Source organism: Aotus nancymaae, unplaced genomic scaffold (assembly GCF_030222135.1).
Source record: "Aotus nancymaae isolate 86718 unplaced genomic scaffold, 86718_ANA_hifiasm-v0.15.2.pri h1tg000053l, whole genome shotgun sequence".
NCBI classification, from domain to species: Eukaryota; Metazoa; Chordata; class Mammalia; order Primates; family Aotidae; genus Aotus; species Aotus nancymaae.
Window position 1 is genome coordinate 22,908,595 of NW_026988467.1, and position 16,917 is coordinate 22,925,511.

At 49.7% G+C, this 16,917-nt stretch overlaps 1 protein-coding gene across 2 annotated transcripts in view; it reads right to left on the reverse strand.

Moving 5' to 3' along the window:
- Positions 1–16,917, reverse strand: part of CRYBG2 (crystallin beta-gamma domain containing 2) — a 31,738-nt gene that overhangs the window by 1,114 nt on the left and 13,707 nt on the right. Inside the window, exons 6-19 of one of the 2 annotated variants that reach the window (XM_064363514.1) lie at positions 16,007–16,146; positions 15,087–15,213; positions 14,757–14,792; positions 14,278–14,414; positions 13,989–14,115; positions 13,577–13,716; positions 13,352–13,478; positions 13,118–13,150; positions 12,884–12,996; positions 9,549–9,678; positions 7,023–7,162; positions 6,508–6,631; positions 2,635–2,793; positions 10–169 (exon numbers count right to left, since the gene is read on the reverse strand). In XM_064363514.1, coding sequence (XP_064219584.1) covers positions 10–169; positions 2,635–2,793; positions 6,508–6,631; positions 7,023–7,162; positions 9,549–9,678; positions 12,884–12,996; positions 13,118–13,150; positions 13,352–13,478; positions 13,577–13,716; positions 13,989–14,115; positions 14,278–14,414; positions 14,757–14,792; positions 15,087–15,213; positions 16,007–16,146 — 1,693 coding nt within the window. Of the gene's footprint in view, positions 1–9; positions 170–2,634; positions 2,794–6,507; positions 6,632–7,022; positions 7,163–7,804; positions 7,892–9,548; positions 9,679–12,883; positions 12,997–13,117; positions 13,151–13,351; positions 13,479–13,576; positions 13,717–13,988; positions 14,116–14,277; positions 14,415–14,756; positions 14,793–15,086; positions 15,214–16,006; positions 16,147–16,917 lie in introns of those variants that run through there. The other variant, XM_064363515.1, reaches the window with a different exon arrangement.

The following is a 16,917-nucleotide window of genomic DNA, read 5'->3' on the forward strand; positions in this document are numbered from 1 at the left end:
CCACCTTACCCTTCACATCCAGGATCTGGCCTTCGAACATCTGGCTGCAGATGTGGCCCGATTCACTGATGCTCCATGTCTGGCGTGGTAGGCGGCTCTCAGCCCACAGCACCACCTTGGAGCCTGGGCTAGGGGGTCCAATCACCTGCAGGCTCATAGTGGGGGCCATCTGAGGCCCCGGGAGGTCATCAGGCATTGTTCCTCCCACAGGGACACCACCATACCCAAGAAACCCTTGACACATCTGCTCCGAATCCTGGCTCTTAGGAACTGTGGCCCTGGGCAAGCCTCTTAATCCTCCTCAGTTTCCTTGGGGATGGGAATCCCCAAATGCTGGCTTTTGTGAGGGTTCAATGTGAGAAAACATAAAAGGGCTAGAAAAATATTAACTCCTCCAGGAATCCTTCCACAATTGGTTTATAGCATCCAGAGCATAGGTTTATAGCATCAGACAAATCTCTACACATTTACTGGCTGTGTGACTTTCAGCAAATTACCTAATCTCTCTGTGCTCTGATTTCCTCACCTGTAAAATGGGGAGTATTAAAAGACCTGCCCCATGATACTCTAGACTAAGGATGACAGGAGGCATTTGTGTGAAGAACTCAATGCAGAGCCTGGCACGTGATCAGCAATCTCTCTCATTCTAGGTAAAAGACAAAACTTCTCAATGGCTTACAAAGACCTACAGTCCCCATGACCTTTCTGGCCTCATCTCCTGCTACCTCCCCCTCACTCAACTCACTCTAGCCACCCAGCTAGCCTTGCTAGCCCAGAAAATCCCAGGCATGTTTCCTCCTCAGGGCCTTTGCACTGGCTGTTCCCTCTGCCTGGAACACTCTTTCCTCAGATATCTGCACCGCTACCTCCCTCGAATGTCACTTTCTCAGGAAAGCCTCCCATCCATATCACATCTGATACTTCCTATTTTCCTTTTTTTGGTGGGGGGAGATGGAGTCTCACTCTGTCGACCAGGCTGGAGTACACTGGCATGATCTCAGCTCACTGCAACCTCCACCTCCAGGGTTCAAGCAATTCTCCTGCCTCAGCCTCCTGCATAGCTAGGATTACAGGTGTGTCCTGGCTATTTTTTGTATTTTTAATAGAGACGGGATTTCACCATGTTGGTCAGGCTGGTCTCGAACTCCTGATCTTGTAATCCATCCACCTTGGCCTCCCAAAGTGCTGGGATTACAGGTGTGAGCCATCACGCCCAGCCTCTCCTTTTTTTTTTGAGACAGGGTCTCCCTTTGTTGCTCAGGCTGGTGTGAAGTGGTGTGAGCTTACTGCAGCCTCAATCTCCTGGGCTCAAGCAGTCCTCCCACCTCAGCCTCCTGAGTAGCTGGGACTACAGGTGCATGCCACCATGTCAGGCTAGTTTTTAAATTTTTTGTAGAGATGGCGTCTCACTATGCTGCCCAGGCTCGTCTTGAACTCCTGAGTTCAAGAGATCCTCCTGCCTCACTCAACCTCGAAAAGTGCTGGGATTACAGGTGTGAGTTGCCGCGCCTCGCCTATTCTCCTTTCATGATTTATCTTCCTCTACTGAAGTTTCATCATCTAAGACACAAAGATATTCTGCTCATTTAAGTTATTTCTGTCTATCTCTCCCCCTTAGGATATAAGCTTCAGGAGGGCAGGCATCTTTTCTGTCTATCACTGCTGTAACCCCAGCATCTAGAACAGAGCCTGGCACATAGTAGGTGCTCAAGAAATGTGTGTGGGGTAAATCTACCTTTTTGCTTATTTTAATTATTTTTAGAGACCAGATCTTATGCTGTCACCAAGGCTGGAGTGCAATGGTGCAACCCTGGCTCACTGCAGCCTTGAACTCCTGGTCTCAAGCCTCCTACCTCAGCCTCGTGAGTACCTGGGACTACAAGCATGCACCACCATGCCCAGTTAATTTTTTGTTTGTTTGTGTTTGTGTGTGTGTGTGTGTGTGTTTTGGAGACGGAGTTTTGCTTTTGTTGCCCAGGCTGGAGTGCAATGGCGCAATCTCGGCTCACTGTAACCTCCACCTTCCAGGTACAAACAATTCTCCTGCCTCAGCCTCCTGAGTAGTTGGGATTACAGGCATGCACCACCATGACTGGCTACTTTTGTATTTTTAGTAGAGACAGGGTTTCTCCATGTTGGTCAGGCTGGTCTTGAACTCCCAACCTCAGGTGATCCGCCCACCTTGGCCTCCCAAAGTGCTGAGATTACAGGCATGAGCCACCACACCCAGCTTGTTTATATTTTGTGGAGACAAGGTCTCACCATGTTGAGGCTGGCCTCAAACTCCTGTCCTCAAGCAATCCTTCTGCCTCAGCCTTCCAAAGTGTTGGGATTATAGGCATGAGCCACCATGCCTGGCCAAATCTACCATTATTAATAGGACTCAAGTTCTGTCATCGGTATCAGAACTGGGAAGTCCCTTAGAAGCACCCAGTTCATTGCTCCTGTTTTACAGACTGAGGCCCAGAGAAGAGCATGACTTGCCCAGGGGTACAGAGTCTGAATTCTCCCCCTCCCCAAGGTCCTGGCTTCTGTGTACATCCCTCTGTGTTGCTGATTGTGCTGGGACTCCCCAAAGTGGACCTGTGAATGCCTAGGGCCAGGGTGTCCCTGTCCCAGCCCCTATATCAGTACCTGATTCTTCAGCAGCCCATCCTCATAGTACCAGATGCAGCTGCCTCCAGCTCGGGGGTCGGAGACCACCACACGGCCTGCCTTCATGTCCTCCACGTGATCTGGCACTGCCAGGAATCCCCCCAGTGCTGCATTCCAGAGTCGAAAATAAACCCGGCGCTGGTGGCAGAAAAAGGCTGAGAGTCAGGGGTGCCTGGATGGGATAACCTGAGCCTCGATACCCTCACTCTCCAGTATCAAGCTCCCAAGCCCTCCTTCCTGTCCCCAAACTTTCCTTGACTCTGTAAGTCACCCGTTCTTAACACACACATACAGAGAGCACATGCATCTCTCTCTCACACACACACACACACAGTTCCATGGTTGTAGAGATACACACAGATGTGTGCAAAAGGACAAACTGACAGATACATCTCTGGTCCACATGGTGGCACAGAAGTTCACAGAAGACACAAACATATGGATATATGCAGCCATCTAACTCACATGTCCTAACCAAAGATCCTTGCAGTCTACTTCATACCAGGCACTTCTGTTTGCTACAAGAATGGATGTGTGTGGGAATACAGATGTGCACACACACCTGTGTTGAAGAGCGTTCCTGATGGGGTGGACACTGGACTCTCAGACATTAGACATGGCTCTGCCATAAATTGGCTGTTCTTAGATGGTGGCGACAGTAATAACAGTAATAACAATAATCACAGCTAACATTTTTTGAGAGCTGACTCACTCAAGCACTGTTCTAAGGGTTTTTTATCTTCAGTCCTCAAAACGGACCCATGACACATGTTATCCTCATTTTAAAGATGAGGAAATGAAGGTCTAAGGAGGCACAGTACTTGCCCAAGATTGCAGAGCAAATCCGTGTCCACTTCTCTGGGCCTTTATTTCCCCATCTGTAAAATGTGAGGGGCGGAGATAATCTCCAAGGTCTCTCCCAGCAATGATGTTATGAGTGAATACAGAGACTACACAGATATCCATATACAAAGATAAACACACTGTCAGTGGTGTCACAAGTACAAGTATGCGCAGTCATAAATGCACTCCTGGCCAGGTGCAGAGGCTCACGCCTGTAATCCCAGCACTTTAGGAGGCCAAGGGGAGTGGATCACCTGAGGTCAGGAGTTTGAGACAAGCTTGGCCAACATGGCAAAACCCATTTCTACCAAAAATACAAAAAAATTAGCTGGGCGTGGTGGTGCATGCTTGTAATCCCAGCTACTCAGGAGGCTGAGGCAGGAGAATCGCTTGAACCCGGGAGATGAAGGTTGGAGTGAGCCAAGATCGCACCACTGCACTACAGCCTGGGTGACAGAGCGGGATTCAGTCTCAAAAATAAAATAAACAAATAAATGCACTCCCACAGATACACACACACACACATACACACAGACACACACACACACACGTCATCACCAGAGCACACAGATGCATGGACACAACATGATGGGCACAGAAATACCCCCAAATGGGAACATGCATGTGCACACACATACACACAGAGTCTATGGCCTTCCCACATATATGCACATGTGCACTAACGATATTGATGTTCAGACATGCAGGCACGGACATACAGAACACACATGCAGGCAGTGCTTCCCCAAGAGAGGTATGCTTACTACCTGTGCGTGGTCCATGAGATCATTTTCAGTCTTATGTGGATAAACTTTTTTTTGTTTTGAGACAGGGTCTTGCTCTGTCACCGAACATGGAGTGCCAGTGGAGCGATCATGGCTCACTGCAGCCTCAAACTCCCGGGCTCAGGTGATCCTACCACCTCAGTCTCCCAAGTAGCTGGGACTATAGCACAGGCCATAACATCTAGCTCACTTCTTTTGTATTTTTTGTAGAGATGGGGTCTTACCATGTTGCCCAGGCTGGGGTCTTGAACTCCTAGGCTCAAGCAACCCTCCCTCCTTGGCCTCCCAAAGTGATGAAATTACAGGTGTGAGCCACTGCACCCAGCCTATAAACTTTTTTTTGAAAAATTAATGGTAATGTATTTATTACATCTATTAAGAAAAAAATCATATATACACATCAAACTCATGACTTTATCGATATTACTCCTTAAGAAAAGGATAAAGTAAAAAAAAAAAATGAATTTTTAAATTTTTCCTCTTCTGGGGATGTTGTCTAGAGGCATCAGAATGTTCTAGCATTTGACATATTGTCATAGACTTTCCTACAATACAGACTCTAACAAAACTAGGCTGTCCTGAGCTCCCGGCAATATAATTTTTTTTTTTTAGATGGACCTTCTCTCTTGTTGCCCAAGTTAGGGTGCAATGGCATGATCTTGAGTCACCACAACCTCTGCCTCCCGAGTTCAAGCCATTCTCCTGCCTCAGCCTCCTGAGTAGCTGGGATTACAGGCATGTGCCACCATGCCCGGCTAATTTTGTATTTTTAGTAGAGATAGGGTTTCTCCATGTTGGTCAGGCTGGTCTTGAACTCCCGACCTCAGGTGATCCACCCACCCCGCCTCAGCCTCCCAAAGTGCTGAGATTACAGGTGTGAGCCACCATGCCCGGCCTAGAATTGTTGACCTTTATACCAACAAAGTTGGGAAAGCACCAAAATCTGCATGTGGTATGTGCCCAAGCCAAATTCAAGAGGTTCGTGTTGTGAGGTCTAACGTTCTAATGAGATTGTCCAAAACAGAAAACATGTCAGGAGGGCCTATGGTGGTTCCATGTGCACTAAATGTATTTGTGACAGGATCAAGCCAGCTTTCCTTATCCAGGAGCTGAAAATCATTATGAAAGTGTTGAAGGTAGAAGCACAAGAGTCAGAAAGCTAAATAAAAAATGGGCTGGGGCTGGGCACGGTGGCTCACACCTGTAATTCCAACACTTTGGGAGGCCAAGGCAGGTGGGTCACGTGAGGTCAGGAGTTCAAGAGCAGCCTGGCCAACATGGTGAAACCCCATTTCTACTAAAAACACAAAAATTAGTCGAGCACAGTGGTTCACACCTGTAATCCCAGCACTCTGGGAGGCCGAGGCAGGCAGATCATGAGGTCAGGAGTTTGAGACTAGCCTGGCCAACTTGGTGAAACACTGTCTCTACTGAAAATACAAAAAATCAGCCAGGCGTGGTGGCATGCACCTGTAATCTCAGCTGGTCAGGAGGCTGAGGCAGGAGAATTGCTTGAACCAGGGAGGCAGATGTTGCAGTGAGCCAAAAGCACGCCATTGCACTCCAGCCCAGGTGACAATGCAAGACTTTGGCTAAAAAAAAAAAAAAAAAAAAGCCGGGCTTGGTGGCTCACACCTGTAATCCCAGCACTTTGGGAGGCAGAGGCAGGCGGATCACCATGTCAGGAGTTTAAGACCAGCCTGGCCAACATGGTGAAACCCCATCTCTACTAAAAACACAAAAAATAGCTGGGCATGGTGGTGTATACCTGTAATCCCAGCTACTCAGGAAGCTGAGGCAGGAGACTCACTTGAAATCGGGAGGCAGAGGTTGCAGTAAGCTGAGATCATGCCAGTACACTCCAGTCTGGGAGACAGAGACTCCGTCTCAAAAAAAAAAAAAAAATAGCTGGATGTGGTGGCACATGCTTGTAATCCCAGCTACCTGGGAGGCTGATGTAGGAGAATCGCTTGAACCTGGGAGGCATCTCAAAAAAAAATAAGCTTGAGAGATAGAAATTAATTAAAAGCCTTTTAAAAAGAGAGTTAATCTAGAGAAAAATATTAAGTAGACAATGGCTCAGAAGGAATGACGACGTGGCAAAAATTGTGATAAAAGTACATAAATTCTGTGTTTGGGAAGCACACAGCCAGACACTGATCCAGACAGGCCTGCCCAGACACGCTCAGCCCCGGACACGCTCAGCTCCAGCCACGCTACCCACCTGCTTGATGGGGTAGAGCGAACCCACCCTCTGGGTGCCGCTGTAGGTCAGCCAGTTGGTGATCTCACAGCTTCCCACCAGCCACTGGCGACCCCGGAAGTCACTGTGTTCACACAGCACCCAACTGGGCCCAGCAGGTGTCAGGGACACAGAGAACACAGACACACAAACAGACAGGTGGAGGAGGAGACACAGACGTTAGAATGTTCTCTACCTCCTCTTCTCTCATGCAGGGATTCCTCCACCTGGAATAGGGTTCCCATGGGGGAGAGGGAGGCTGGGAAGTAGATTTGGGGTTTGCAGGGTAAGGTAGGATCCTGAAAAGCCCACCAAGCTGGATCCAAGCCCTGAGAGCCAGTGACACTTCTCAGTTTGTAATTCTCCCTCCTTCCTGGCTTGGAGGGAGTGGGGCAGAAGTAGGGAGGGGGAAGAGGCCAGAGACACCCGGGATCTCCATCTTGCCATAACTCATCCCCACCAGCAGCCCCACACCCGTGCCTCCCCTCAGCACTCACACGCCTCCCTTGATCCGCACGGACAGCACGTGGTTGTTGAAGCCCTCGGCTTGCAGGCTCCGCACCTCCCTGCTGAGCTCGATCTCCTTCCCCTCAAAGCACTCAAGTCCATACAGGAAAATGGAAGGCTCTGAAAAGTGCTGTGACCCGGGGGAAGGAGGACGGTGAGGCCATGAGAGCCCAAGTCCCAGACATAGCCCCACAGTCCCAGACACCCTGACTTCCAGGTCTGTACATCAGGCCTTCTTCCCTCCTGAGCTCAGTCCTGCAGGGCCACTGACTCCTGGAAGCTGCCAGTGGAGTGCTCCTGATTCTCAGGAGCAGCAAGCTCCAGGCTGGGCCCCTAGTTTCCCCCTCAAACCACCTCTCCAATAAATGGCACTTCTGAGAATTAACCTGGCACTCTGAGCCAGGCTGGAAACCTGGGGCTTATTCTAGATTTTTTTTTCTTTTTTTTTGAGATAGGGTCTTTCTCTGTTGCCCAGGCTGGAATGCAGTGGTGCGATCACGGCTCACTGTAGCCTTGACTTCCTGGGCTCAACTGATCCTCCCACCTCAGTCTCCTGAGTAGCTGGGACTACAGGCACATGCCACCATGCCCAGCTAATTTTTTGTAGAGACAGGGTCTCTCACCATATTGCCAGGCAGTCTCAAACTCCTAGGCTCAAGTGATCCTCCTGGCTTAGCCTCCCAAAGTGCTGAAATGTATTTATTTAATTTTTTTGAGATGGAGTCTCACTCTGTCACCCAGGCTGGAGTGCAGCGGTGCGATCTCGGCTCACTGTAACCTCCGCTTTCCAAGTTCAAGCAATTCTCCTGCTTCAGCCTCCTGAGTAGCTGGAATTACAGGCACGTGCCACCACGCCCGGCTAATTTTTGTATTTTTAGGAGAGACGGGGTTTCACCATGTTGGCCAGGTTGGTCTCGAACCCCTGACCTCATGATCCACCCTCCTAGGCCTCCCAAAGTGCTGAGATTATGGGTATGAGCCACCACACCTGGCTTCCTCTTTTCATGATAAGAATAACAACAATAACAACACTGACAATAATGGCAGCTCTAACTCATCAGGGTTTACTATGGGCCATATTACACTAAGTGCTTTATCTGATCTCATTATAACTCTTCAATTACCCTTTAAGGTAGAAGCTATTATTATCCCCACTTAATAGGTAGGAAACAGGCTGGAGAGGGTAAATTGCTTGCGCAGGGCCCAAAAACTGGGCTTCAGCACCAGGTTTATCTGTCTTCAGAGCCCAGCGTGTCATTGCAAGGGACTTGGACCCCAGAACCAGCTGCCTGGGGGAGAGCCTGGCTTTGCCTGTTACCAACTATATAACCTGGAGGCTGTGCCTCAGTTTCCACATATGGAAAAGGGAGATAATAATGGTAACACTCCTCTCAGGATTGTAGAGAAGATTAAAAGGCCTTAGTATACACGGCAAGCCTTTTTTTTTTTTTTGAGATGGAGTCTTCCTCTGTCACCCAGGCTGAAGTACAGCAGCGCTGTCTCAGCTCACTGCAACCTCTCCCTCCTGGGTTCAAATGAATCTCCTGTCTCAGCCTCCAAAGTAGCTGGAATTACAGACACATGCCACCATGCCCAGCTAATTTTTGTATTTTTAGTAGGGACAGGATTTTACCCCATTGGCCAGGATGGTCTCCAACTCCTCACCTCAGGTGAGATCTGCCCATCAAGGCCTCTCAAAGTGCTGGGATTACAGACATGTGCTACCACACCTGGCTAAATTTCTTATTTTTAGTAGAGATGGGTTTCACCATGTTGGCTAGGCTGGTCTCGAACTCTGCTTACCTAAGGTGTTTCTGCCCACCTCAGCCTCTCAAAGTGCTGGGATTACAGGAAGGAGCCACCATGTCTGGTTGGTGGGAAACCTTTTAAATACCACCTGGCATATGCTATGCACTCAGTAAGTATCAGCTCTTCTGACTGGGTACTGTCCCCACTGGCCACACAGTCAGTCACCAAGTCCTACAGATGCTAGCCCCTTATTGTGGCCCCCGTCATTTCTATCCGTCTCTTCCTAGGTGGAGCACATCACAATTCTGGGTCACTGTAGCAGCAACTCCACCGCCTTGCCCCTTCCCATCAGTCTGCAGCAGGCAAGGCCATCTTTCTAGCTGATGCTGTCACTACTCCCTGCGTGGAACATCACCTTGGCAGCACTGGCCCCTGCCCCAGGCCAGCCCTGAGTGTTGGTCCCTCCATCCCCGCACCACTTCTGTATCTGGATGCACCACTCTGAATGTAATCTTTATGTCTATGACCATCCTTACAGGCAGGGCTGCGTCCGATTTCTTTCCGTGTCCCCAGGTCCTGTCTCAGTGGGTGTTCAATGAAGAGCTAGGGAACTAAACTGGCTTTACAGCCCCAGAGTCAAGGGGCCTGGGGCGGTTCTAAAAAGACTGGCATCAACCCCTGCACCAGCACACAGGTTCTGTGTCCAGAACTCCCCCAGCAGCAACTTCTGTTTCCAGGGTTGCCTGGAACTGATCATGGAAACTCACCAGGGATACCTTCTGGAGAGAGCCCAGGACCGTGGAGGCTAGGCAGCCCATGGCCGTGAGAGTGGGGAACTCGCCCTCAGAGAGAATATGCTGGTCACCCTCAAAGTTCTTCTCATCAAACAGGATCCAGCTAGGGAAGGGGAAGAAATGGAGGGCATCTGAGCCTACCTGTCCCTGGCCTGCCCAGGTTCCCGAGACACAGAAGAGGGAATTCAGACTTGATCGTGATCCCCTGTCCCAGGGGAGGTCAAGGATGAACAAGCACTATGACAGCAGGGAATGAGGTCAGACTTAAGAAAAGACTGAATGAAATCATCCTGCCCCTATGGAGGGGAATTTGGCAATATTAAGCAAAACTCCATGGGTAATTACTCAGCAATCTCATATCAAGGAATCCATCCCAAGGACACCCTTTGAAAACATGAAATAACACATGCAGGAGGCTACTCATTATGGCACTTCTGCAATAGCAAAGAGGGGAAGCAGCCCAAATGTCCATCAACAGGGGATTGCCTGAATAAGAAGTGGAGTATAATGCAGCAGTTAAGAGGAATGAAAAGAAGCTCTTAACAGGATATAAAGTGATCTCTGAAGAGTTAAATAAAAAAAGCAGGTGCGTAACAGTGTTTATAGCATACTTCCTTTAAAAAATTGAGATATAATTCACATGCCACAAAATTCATACTTTTAAAGTGTACAATTTAGTGTTTTTTTTATTATATTAACCTGGGTATAGTATGCTTCCTTTTGTGTAAGAAAATGGAGAAGGGAAACAAAATACAAATATTTGGTTTCTATAGCTAAATGGAAATTTATGAGTGTATATTTGCTTACATCTTAACAACAACAAAAGCCGGTGGATGAATACACCAAACACTAAAAAACATGATTTTTTATAGGGGGCGAGAGGGGAAAAGGTGGCAGGGACAGAGATGAAAGCTATTGGTTTTGGAACTGTTACAGGCTGAATGTCTGTGTCCCTCCAAAATCACATGCTAAAGCCCTAACTCTCAATGTAATGGTCTTCAGAGGTGGAGCCTTTAGGAGAGAATTCGGTTTAGAGGAGGTCATGAGGGTGAGACTCCATGATGGGATTAGTGTCCTTAAAAGAAGAGGAAGAGACGGGAGCTCACACTCTCTCTCTTCACTACATGAGAACACAGTGAGAAGTTGGCCTTCTGCAAGCCAGGAGGAAAGCTCTCACTGGGGAAGTGAAGTGGCCAGCACCTTGATCTTGGACTTCCTAGTCTCCAGAACTGTGAGAGAATAAATTTCTCTTATTTAAACAACACAGACTTTGGTATTTTGTGATAGCAGCCTTAGCTAAGGCAGGAACCACATAAATATTTCATGTAATAATTATTATGATGATTTTAGAGATAAGATCTCACTCTGTTGCCCAGGCTACAGTGGTGTGATCATACCTCACTGCAGCCTCCAACTCCTAGGCTCAAGCAATCCTCTCTTCTCAGCCTCCTGAGTAGGTAGTACTATAGGTGCATGACACCACACCCACCTAATTTAAATTTTTTTTGTGAAGACAGGCAATAGCTGGTTCAAAGACCAGGTGGGTCTTGAACTCCTGGGCTCCTGCCTCAACCTCGCAAAGTGCTGGGATTACAGGCATGAGCTGCCCAGCTTCATGGTAATTATTCATAGGAAAGCAGAATTAGGGCTAGGTGCAGTAACTCACACCTGTAATCCAGCACTTTGGGAGAACACAGAAAGGGAGAATTACTTGAGCCCAGAAGTTTGAGACCAACATAAGTAACAAGGTGAGACCCCCATCTCTACAAAAAAGTTAAAACATTAGCCGAGCATGGTGGCATGCACCTACGGTCCGAGCTCCTTAGGAGGCTGAAGCAGGAGAATCCCTTGAGCCCAGGAGGTCAAGACTGCAGTGAGCTGTGTTCACACCACTGCACTCCAGTCTGAATGAGAAAATGAGACTCTATCTCAAACAAAAACAAAAGCAAATCCAGAAATAGATAAAAATGAAAAGTATTCCTAAAAATTGAAAATAAATTAAATTAAATAAATGAAGCTAATTGTATATTAGGTTGGTGACACAACCACACACACAAAAGTATTATTTCAAATGTCTTTAAAACACAGTATTTTGAACTATACATAATTAATAGGATGTAGGTGAATATCCTGAGGACAAAAAGAACCACAAGAGGTCAGGTGTGGTCGCTCACGCCTACAATCCCAGGACTTTGGGAGGCCGAGGTGGATGGATCACAGGGTTAGGAGTTTGAGACCCACCTGACCAATATGGTGAAACCTCATCTCTACTAAAAACTATAAAAATTAGCTGGGCATGGTGGCATGTGCCTGTAATCCCAGCTACTCAGGAGGCTGAGGCAGGAGAATCCCTTGAACCTGGGAGGTGGAGGTTGCAGTGAGCCGAGACTGTGCTGCTGCACTCCAGCCTGGGACAACAACAGTGCAAGACTCCATCTCAAAAAAAAAAAAAAAAAAAAAAGAACCACAGGAAACTCCCAACAGCATTCAGTGGTTTTTAACTATTAGTCATGATATTAGCATTATAACTTTGAAACACCTAGCATGCAGATTTTGGTCTCTAAATATCATCTGCCATTAAAAGGAACCAGGGTTCCTCGGGAAACAGCCAATTCTAGGTTTGGAGGAAAAAAAAATGTACAAAATGATCCTGGAGCATCTTATTATACCAAGAAAGTTATTAAAACTATTGGGGTCGGCCGGGCATGGTGGCTTATGCCCGTAATCCTAGCACTTTGGAAGGCCGAGCTGGCAGAGAGCTTGAGCCCAGGAGTTTAAGATCCGCCTGGCCAACATGACAAAACCTGGCTCAAGGACCTTATTTGGATGCTGAGCAAAACAAGCTAATTTCACAAAGGCATTTTTGAGACAAAGGGAGAAATCTGAACATGAACTGGGAATTGGGTAATATGAACAAATTGTTATTAATGTCATTATATGTGATAATGACTTGTGGCTAGGGGGAAAAGTTCTTTCATATTAGAGACACACGTTGAAGTGTTTACTCATGAAATTTTATGTTGGGTCAGGGATTTGAAATACTCCACTGGAAAAAAAAATACTCCACTGAAAATTTAAAAAAGCAGACGGATAGAGGAAACAAGATACATCTTTATATTATACAATCTACAGTTTTACATTTTCCATTAAAACCTTATTTTATTTTGTTTGTTTTGAAATTGAAAGGCGCAAGACAGAATAGCTCATTCCAAGGTAGCCAAAGGAAGGAAATTATTTGAAAGACCCTCCGCCTGCAGCCCAGCCTCTGCCCCCTGTTCCCTCACCCCTCCACCCCTCCACGTCCTCACCTGCCGCCGTGGACCCGGCAGGACTGAGGTCGGAAGGACGCGGGCAGAGTGGCCTGGTCATCTTCGAAGGAGAAGTGGTCGCCCAGAAAGTCGGGGAGGGAGAAAAGCTGAATCTAGAGACAGAGAGGCGAGAAAGGAGGGCGATGGAGTGGGGCCGAGAACAGTGGGAGGGGAGAGGTTGAAATGAGGGGAGAGGCGTGCGCTCAGCGGCTCCCTGCAGAATCCCCGCCTTACCTTTGAGACGAAGTGCAGATCGTGCTCCCCGACCTGAAAGGTGGGACCGAATCGAGACTCAGGGAGGGTGCCGGGGCCTAGCCTCGGCTTCTCTAGGTTTCTGTACTGCCCACCCCGCGGCCGCGCGCTCGGCCCCGCCCCCAAGGCCCCGCCCAGGCAGGCCCTCCAGCCCCGCCCCCTCTCCGAACTCCAGGCCCCGCCCCCTGAGGCCCCGCCCCCGCGGCTGGCACGCACCTGTAGGACCGGCTGCAGCGAGGCGAGGGCGCTGTTACCTGCGCCCCAGTCCTCGCAGTTACGATACACGCCCTTCTCCAGCACGTACTGTTCCCCGGAGAAGCCCACCTCCTGGTAGGCCACCCACCTGCAGGAAGAGTGGGGCGCGGGTCAGCAGGCACGGAGCCGGCCCCTCTCCTGGAACCGCCCCCGGCCCGCCCCGCTCCCGGAGCCCGGGTCACTTACACACCGCTGAGCACGTGGATGGCCTGTGTGCTGGGGCCGTGTTGCACCAGCTCCACGTCCGGCAATGCCTTGCTCACCTCTACGCTGTGCCCCTCAAAGTCCATGGCCTCAAATAGCACGATGGCCGGGTCCCCGAAGTCCTGGGCCCCAGGGACAGTCAGTTTTCTCCTGCCCACAAACCGAAGACCCTCAGAGTGCCCAGACCCCAGGGTCACAGCCCACCCGGGGAATTAGGGGTGAGGCTGTCAGTACGGCCTGGAGAAAAGCTGCAGGAGGGAGAGCGGCTAGACCTCAGGGAACACTTCCAGGGAAAACACGGAGAGGGGTTAAAAATTCTTCCGTCCACAGATTGTACTAGGGGAGGTCTGGCTGTGGCCAGAGGCAGAGGAATGAGCCAATTGCCTTTGCTTACCGTGCGGATGACCCGGAGGGAGGTCAGCAACTCGTCATAGCCTCCCCAGTGTGACCAGTCAGGGTATTCCCCCTCCTCCAGCAGATACTGGTGACCCCGGAAGCCCTCCTTCTCGTAGCCTACCCAGCTGGGAAAAGCAGGAAGATGGACAGGCAGGTTCAGTAATAGGAGGCCCATGGATGGGTGAGACAACTGTCCCCACCCCCCAGGCAGCCCAGTTCACTCCCCACTCCCAAGAGTAAAGGTTAGTGAAGGTGATTAAATATAAAGAAGGGTCCTGAATTCTCACCAGCCCCCAAGAACTCTCAGGGACCCCACAGAGGCCAGGTGGGGGCTCTGGCTGTCCTCTGGCTGCTGAAGGTTGTAGATGTCTCGGCTCACCTCCCAGCTGCAGCCCTGAAAGCCTGGGGCCTCATACACCACAGCCTGGGGGTAAGGGGGTGTCAGGATGGTGGGGAGTCATCTGGACCCAAACACACCCAGCCAGCCCAAGAATGCTCTGTCCACATCAGCCCAAGGTGGCACACCCCAGCCCTCCCACCTCCTCACTGAGCACTCCCCTTACCCAATTCCTGTCTCTACTCTGACCTCTGATCTTCTTACACATCAAAAGCCAGCTCCCAGTGAGCCCATCAGGTACCATCCCCCCAGATCCAGCTTTTGGCCTCCAGTACCCTCCTCTCTGGATTTCCTGTCCAGGCTACGATGACCACACACCTGTACCCCACCACCAAAGGCCCTCTTTGACTCTGAAACCTGGACTCTTACCCTGGGCTCCCCCGGCTTCTCCACGCTTGGGCAGCCCTGCAGAGGAGACAGAACTGAGACACCAGCCCAGAGATGGGAAAGACAGATGGGGCTGGGGATCTAGGATTTTCCTGATCCTGAGAACCCCAACCCCATGTCTTCCCTCTTCCCCCACCTCTTAGGTTAATCTTCCCACTCCCATTCCCAATGGAAGCTCCCAGGAAGCAATCTCCCAAGGGGTGCTATTTTACACTTCATCCCCCTCCCTTCCCACAGACTGCAGGACCATGCTACTTGGGACCAGGGGCAGAGCCTAGACCTCCTGGCCTGTCTGTGTGCCCTGTTCTTTACCAATGTCATGGGCTTCAGGGAACCCACGCTGGGGTCTGATGTGCCCCAGGCCTCCGATGTGGGGTACTCTCCAGGTTCCAGGATGTAGGGAGTGTCTTCAAAGAATGGTTTGGGGTATAGTAGCCACCTGGGGGAAGGCAGAGAGGCTGCTGTACCCCAGACTCCAAGGGACACAGAGTGGTGGCTGGGAGGGAAGGTTTAGAGGAGAAAAGGAGTTTTTCAGGGGACGCTCTCATTAATCCGCTATAATCTCTTGCAGTAGCCACACTGGTCTCCCTTCCTCTGGCCTAGCCTTCTCTCATTTCACACAGCAGCTACAGCATTTTTCTCTAGCATGCATGGAAAACTGCTTTAACAACCCCAGTAGTTCCCTGTTAGCCTCACAATAAAGCCCAGCTATGCAAAGAGGCTCTGCAATCTGGCCTTTTCCTTCCCTCTGGACTTCAATTCTCCCCACTTGTTGCTTACACTGACTAAATTGAAAATTTGAAGCTTAACTCTCTCCTCTCTGGGCCTTTGCATGTGCTATTCCCTCTGCCAGATATACTCTTTTCCTTATTCATTCAATTAATAAATCTGCCCTGTGCCAGACTCTGCTACAGGCATCAGGGATACAGCAGTGAACAAACATACAAAATCTCTGCCCTCGTGGAGCTTAGATTCCTGGCCAACTAATCCTGGCCATAGTGTCTCCTCCTCCAGGAAGGCTTCTCTGACATCCACACTCTGCCTCTCGTGGTGTGGTGTTTTTCTGTGCTCCCTCACCCCAAAAATCTGAATTGCTATAGTCTGCTTACTTGCCTGTCCCCACCAGTGGACTGAGCACTCCTGAAGGCAGAAACTGTCCTGTCACCTCTGTGTCCCCAGCACCCAGCACAGTGAATGTCAAATGAGGGGATTCTAGAATAGACCAGACTCACAGTCCTGCAGAGACAGTGGCAGATGCCACCTGCAGGGGCTTCTCCAGGCCGTGGGAGTTATTCAAGGCCTCTGTTAGCTTCACTTGCTCCCCCTTGAGGCCCTCCTCAGAGAAGAGGCTGATCTCCGGGGCGCTGTAGTCCTGTGGAAGGAGGGGGAAATGAAGAACATATAAACAGCCCCCCTTGGACGCCACCCTGCTTCCCCAAGTCCATTTAGCCAGGGCTCCAGATGGCTCTGGGAAAACCTTTGTGGCTATTCCCCCAGAAACCAGGAATGTGACTAGGGTGGTCTTTGCAGCCAGCCAAGCCTGAGACCAAAGCCCGTGCTGGTCCCTTGCTGGACCTTTGGGACCTGGGACCAAAGTTCCCGAGAGAACCTGCAAAGTGCCAGGCCCATAGCCTTGCCTCTGGGTAGCCTGACTTCCAACCTGGTGGGAGGATGGGCAAAATGGATGGCCACTTCCTGAGTTCCAACTTTGACCCCTCCTTTAGGTAGATTCCGGCCTCTGTCCAGACTGGCTTTGCCTGCACCTCATCCTAGGAAGCAGCAGATCCTCTTTGTATCCTGAGTGTTTCTTCCCCACCAGGACCATTTTCATTCACTTACTTATTCATCAAATATGTACGAAGCATCTACTGCACACAAGGCACTGTGCTAAGGTCATGTCCTACCCCATATCATTTAGTCCTTCCAGTGGGCGTTATTCATCCAGTCACAGACAAGGAAAGTGAGGCTCAGCGAAGTTAAGCAACACGCCCAAGCTCACACAGCTTGCAAGTAGCAGAGCAGTATAGTTTTTGTTCACTGTTGCAACCCAGCACCTCCCATGTACTTGGCATATAACAGGTGCCCAATCAATGCTGAATGACTCAAATGAATCCAGAAACATCTGACTTCAAAGACTTTGCTT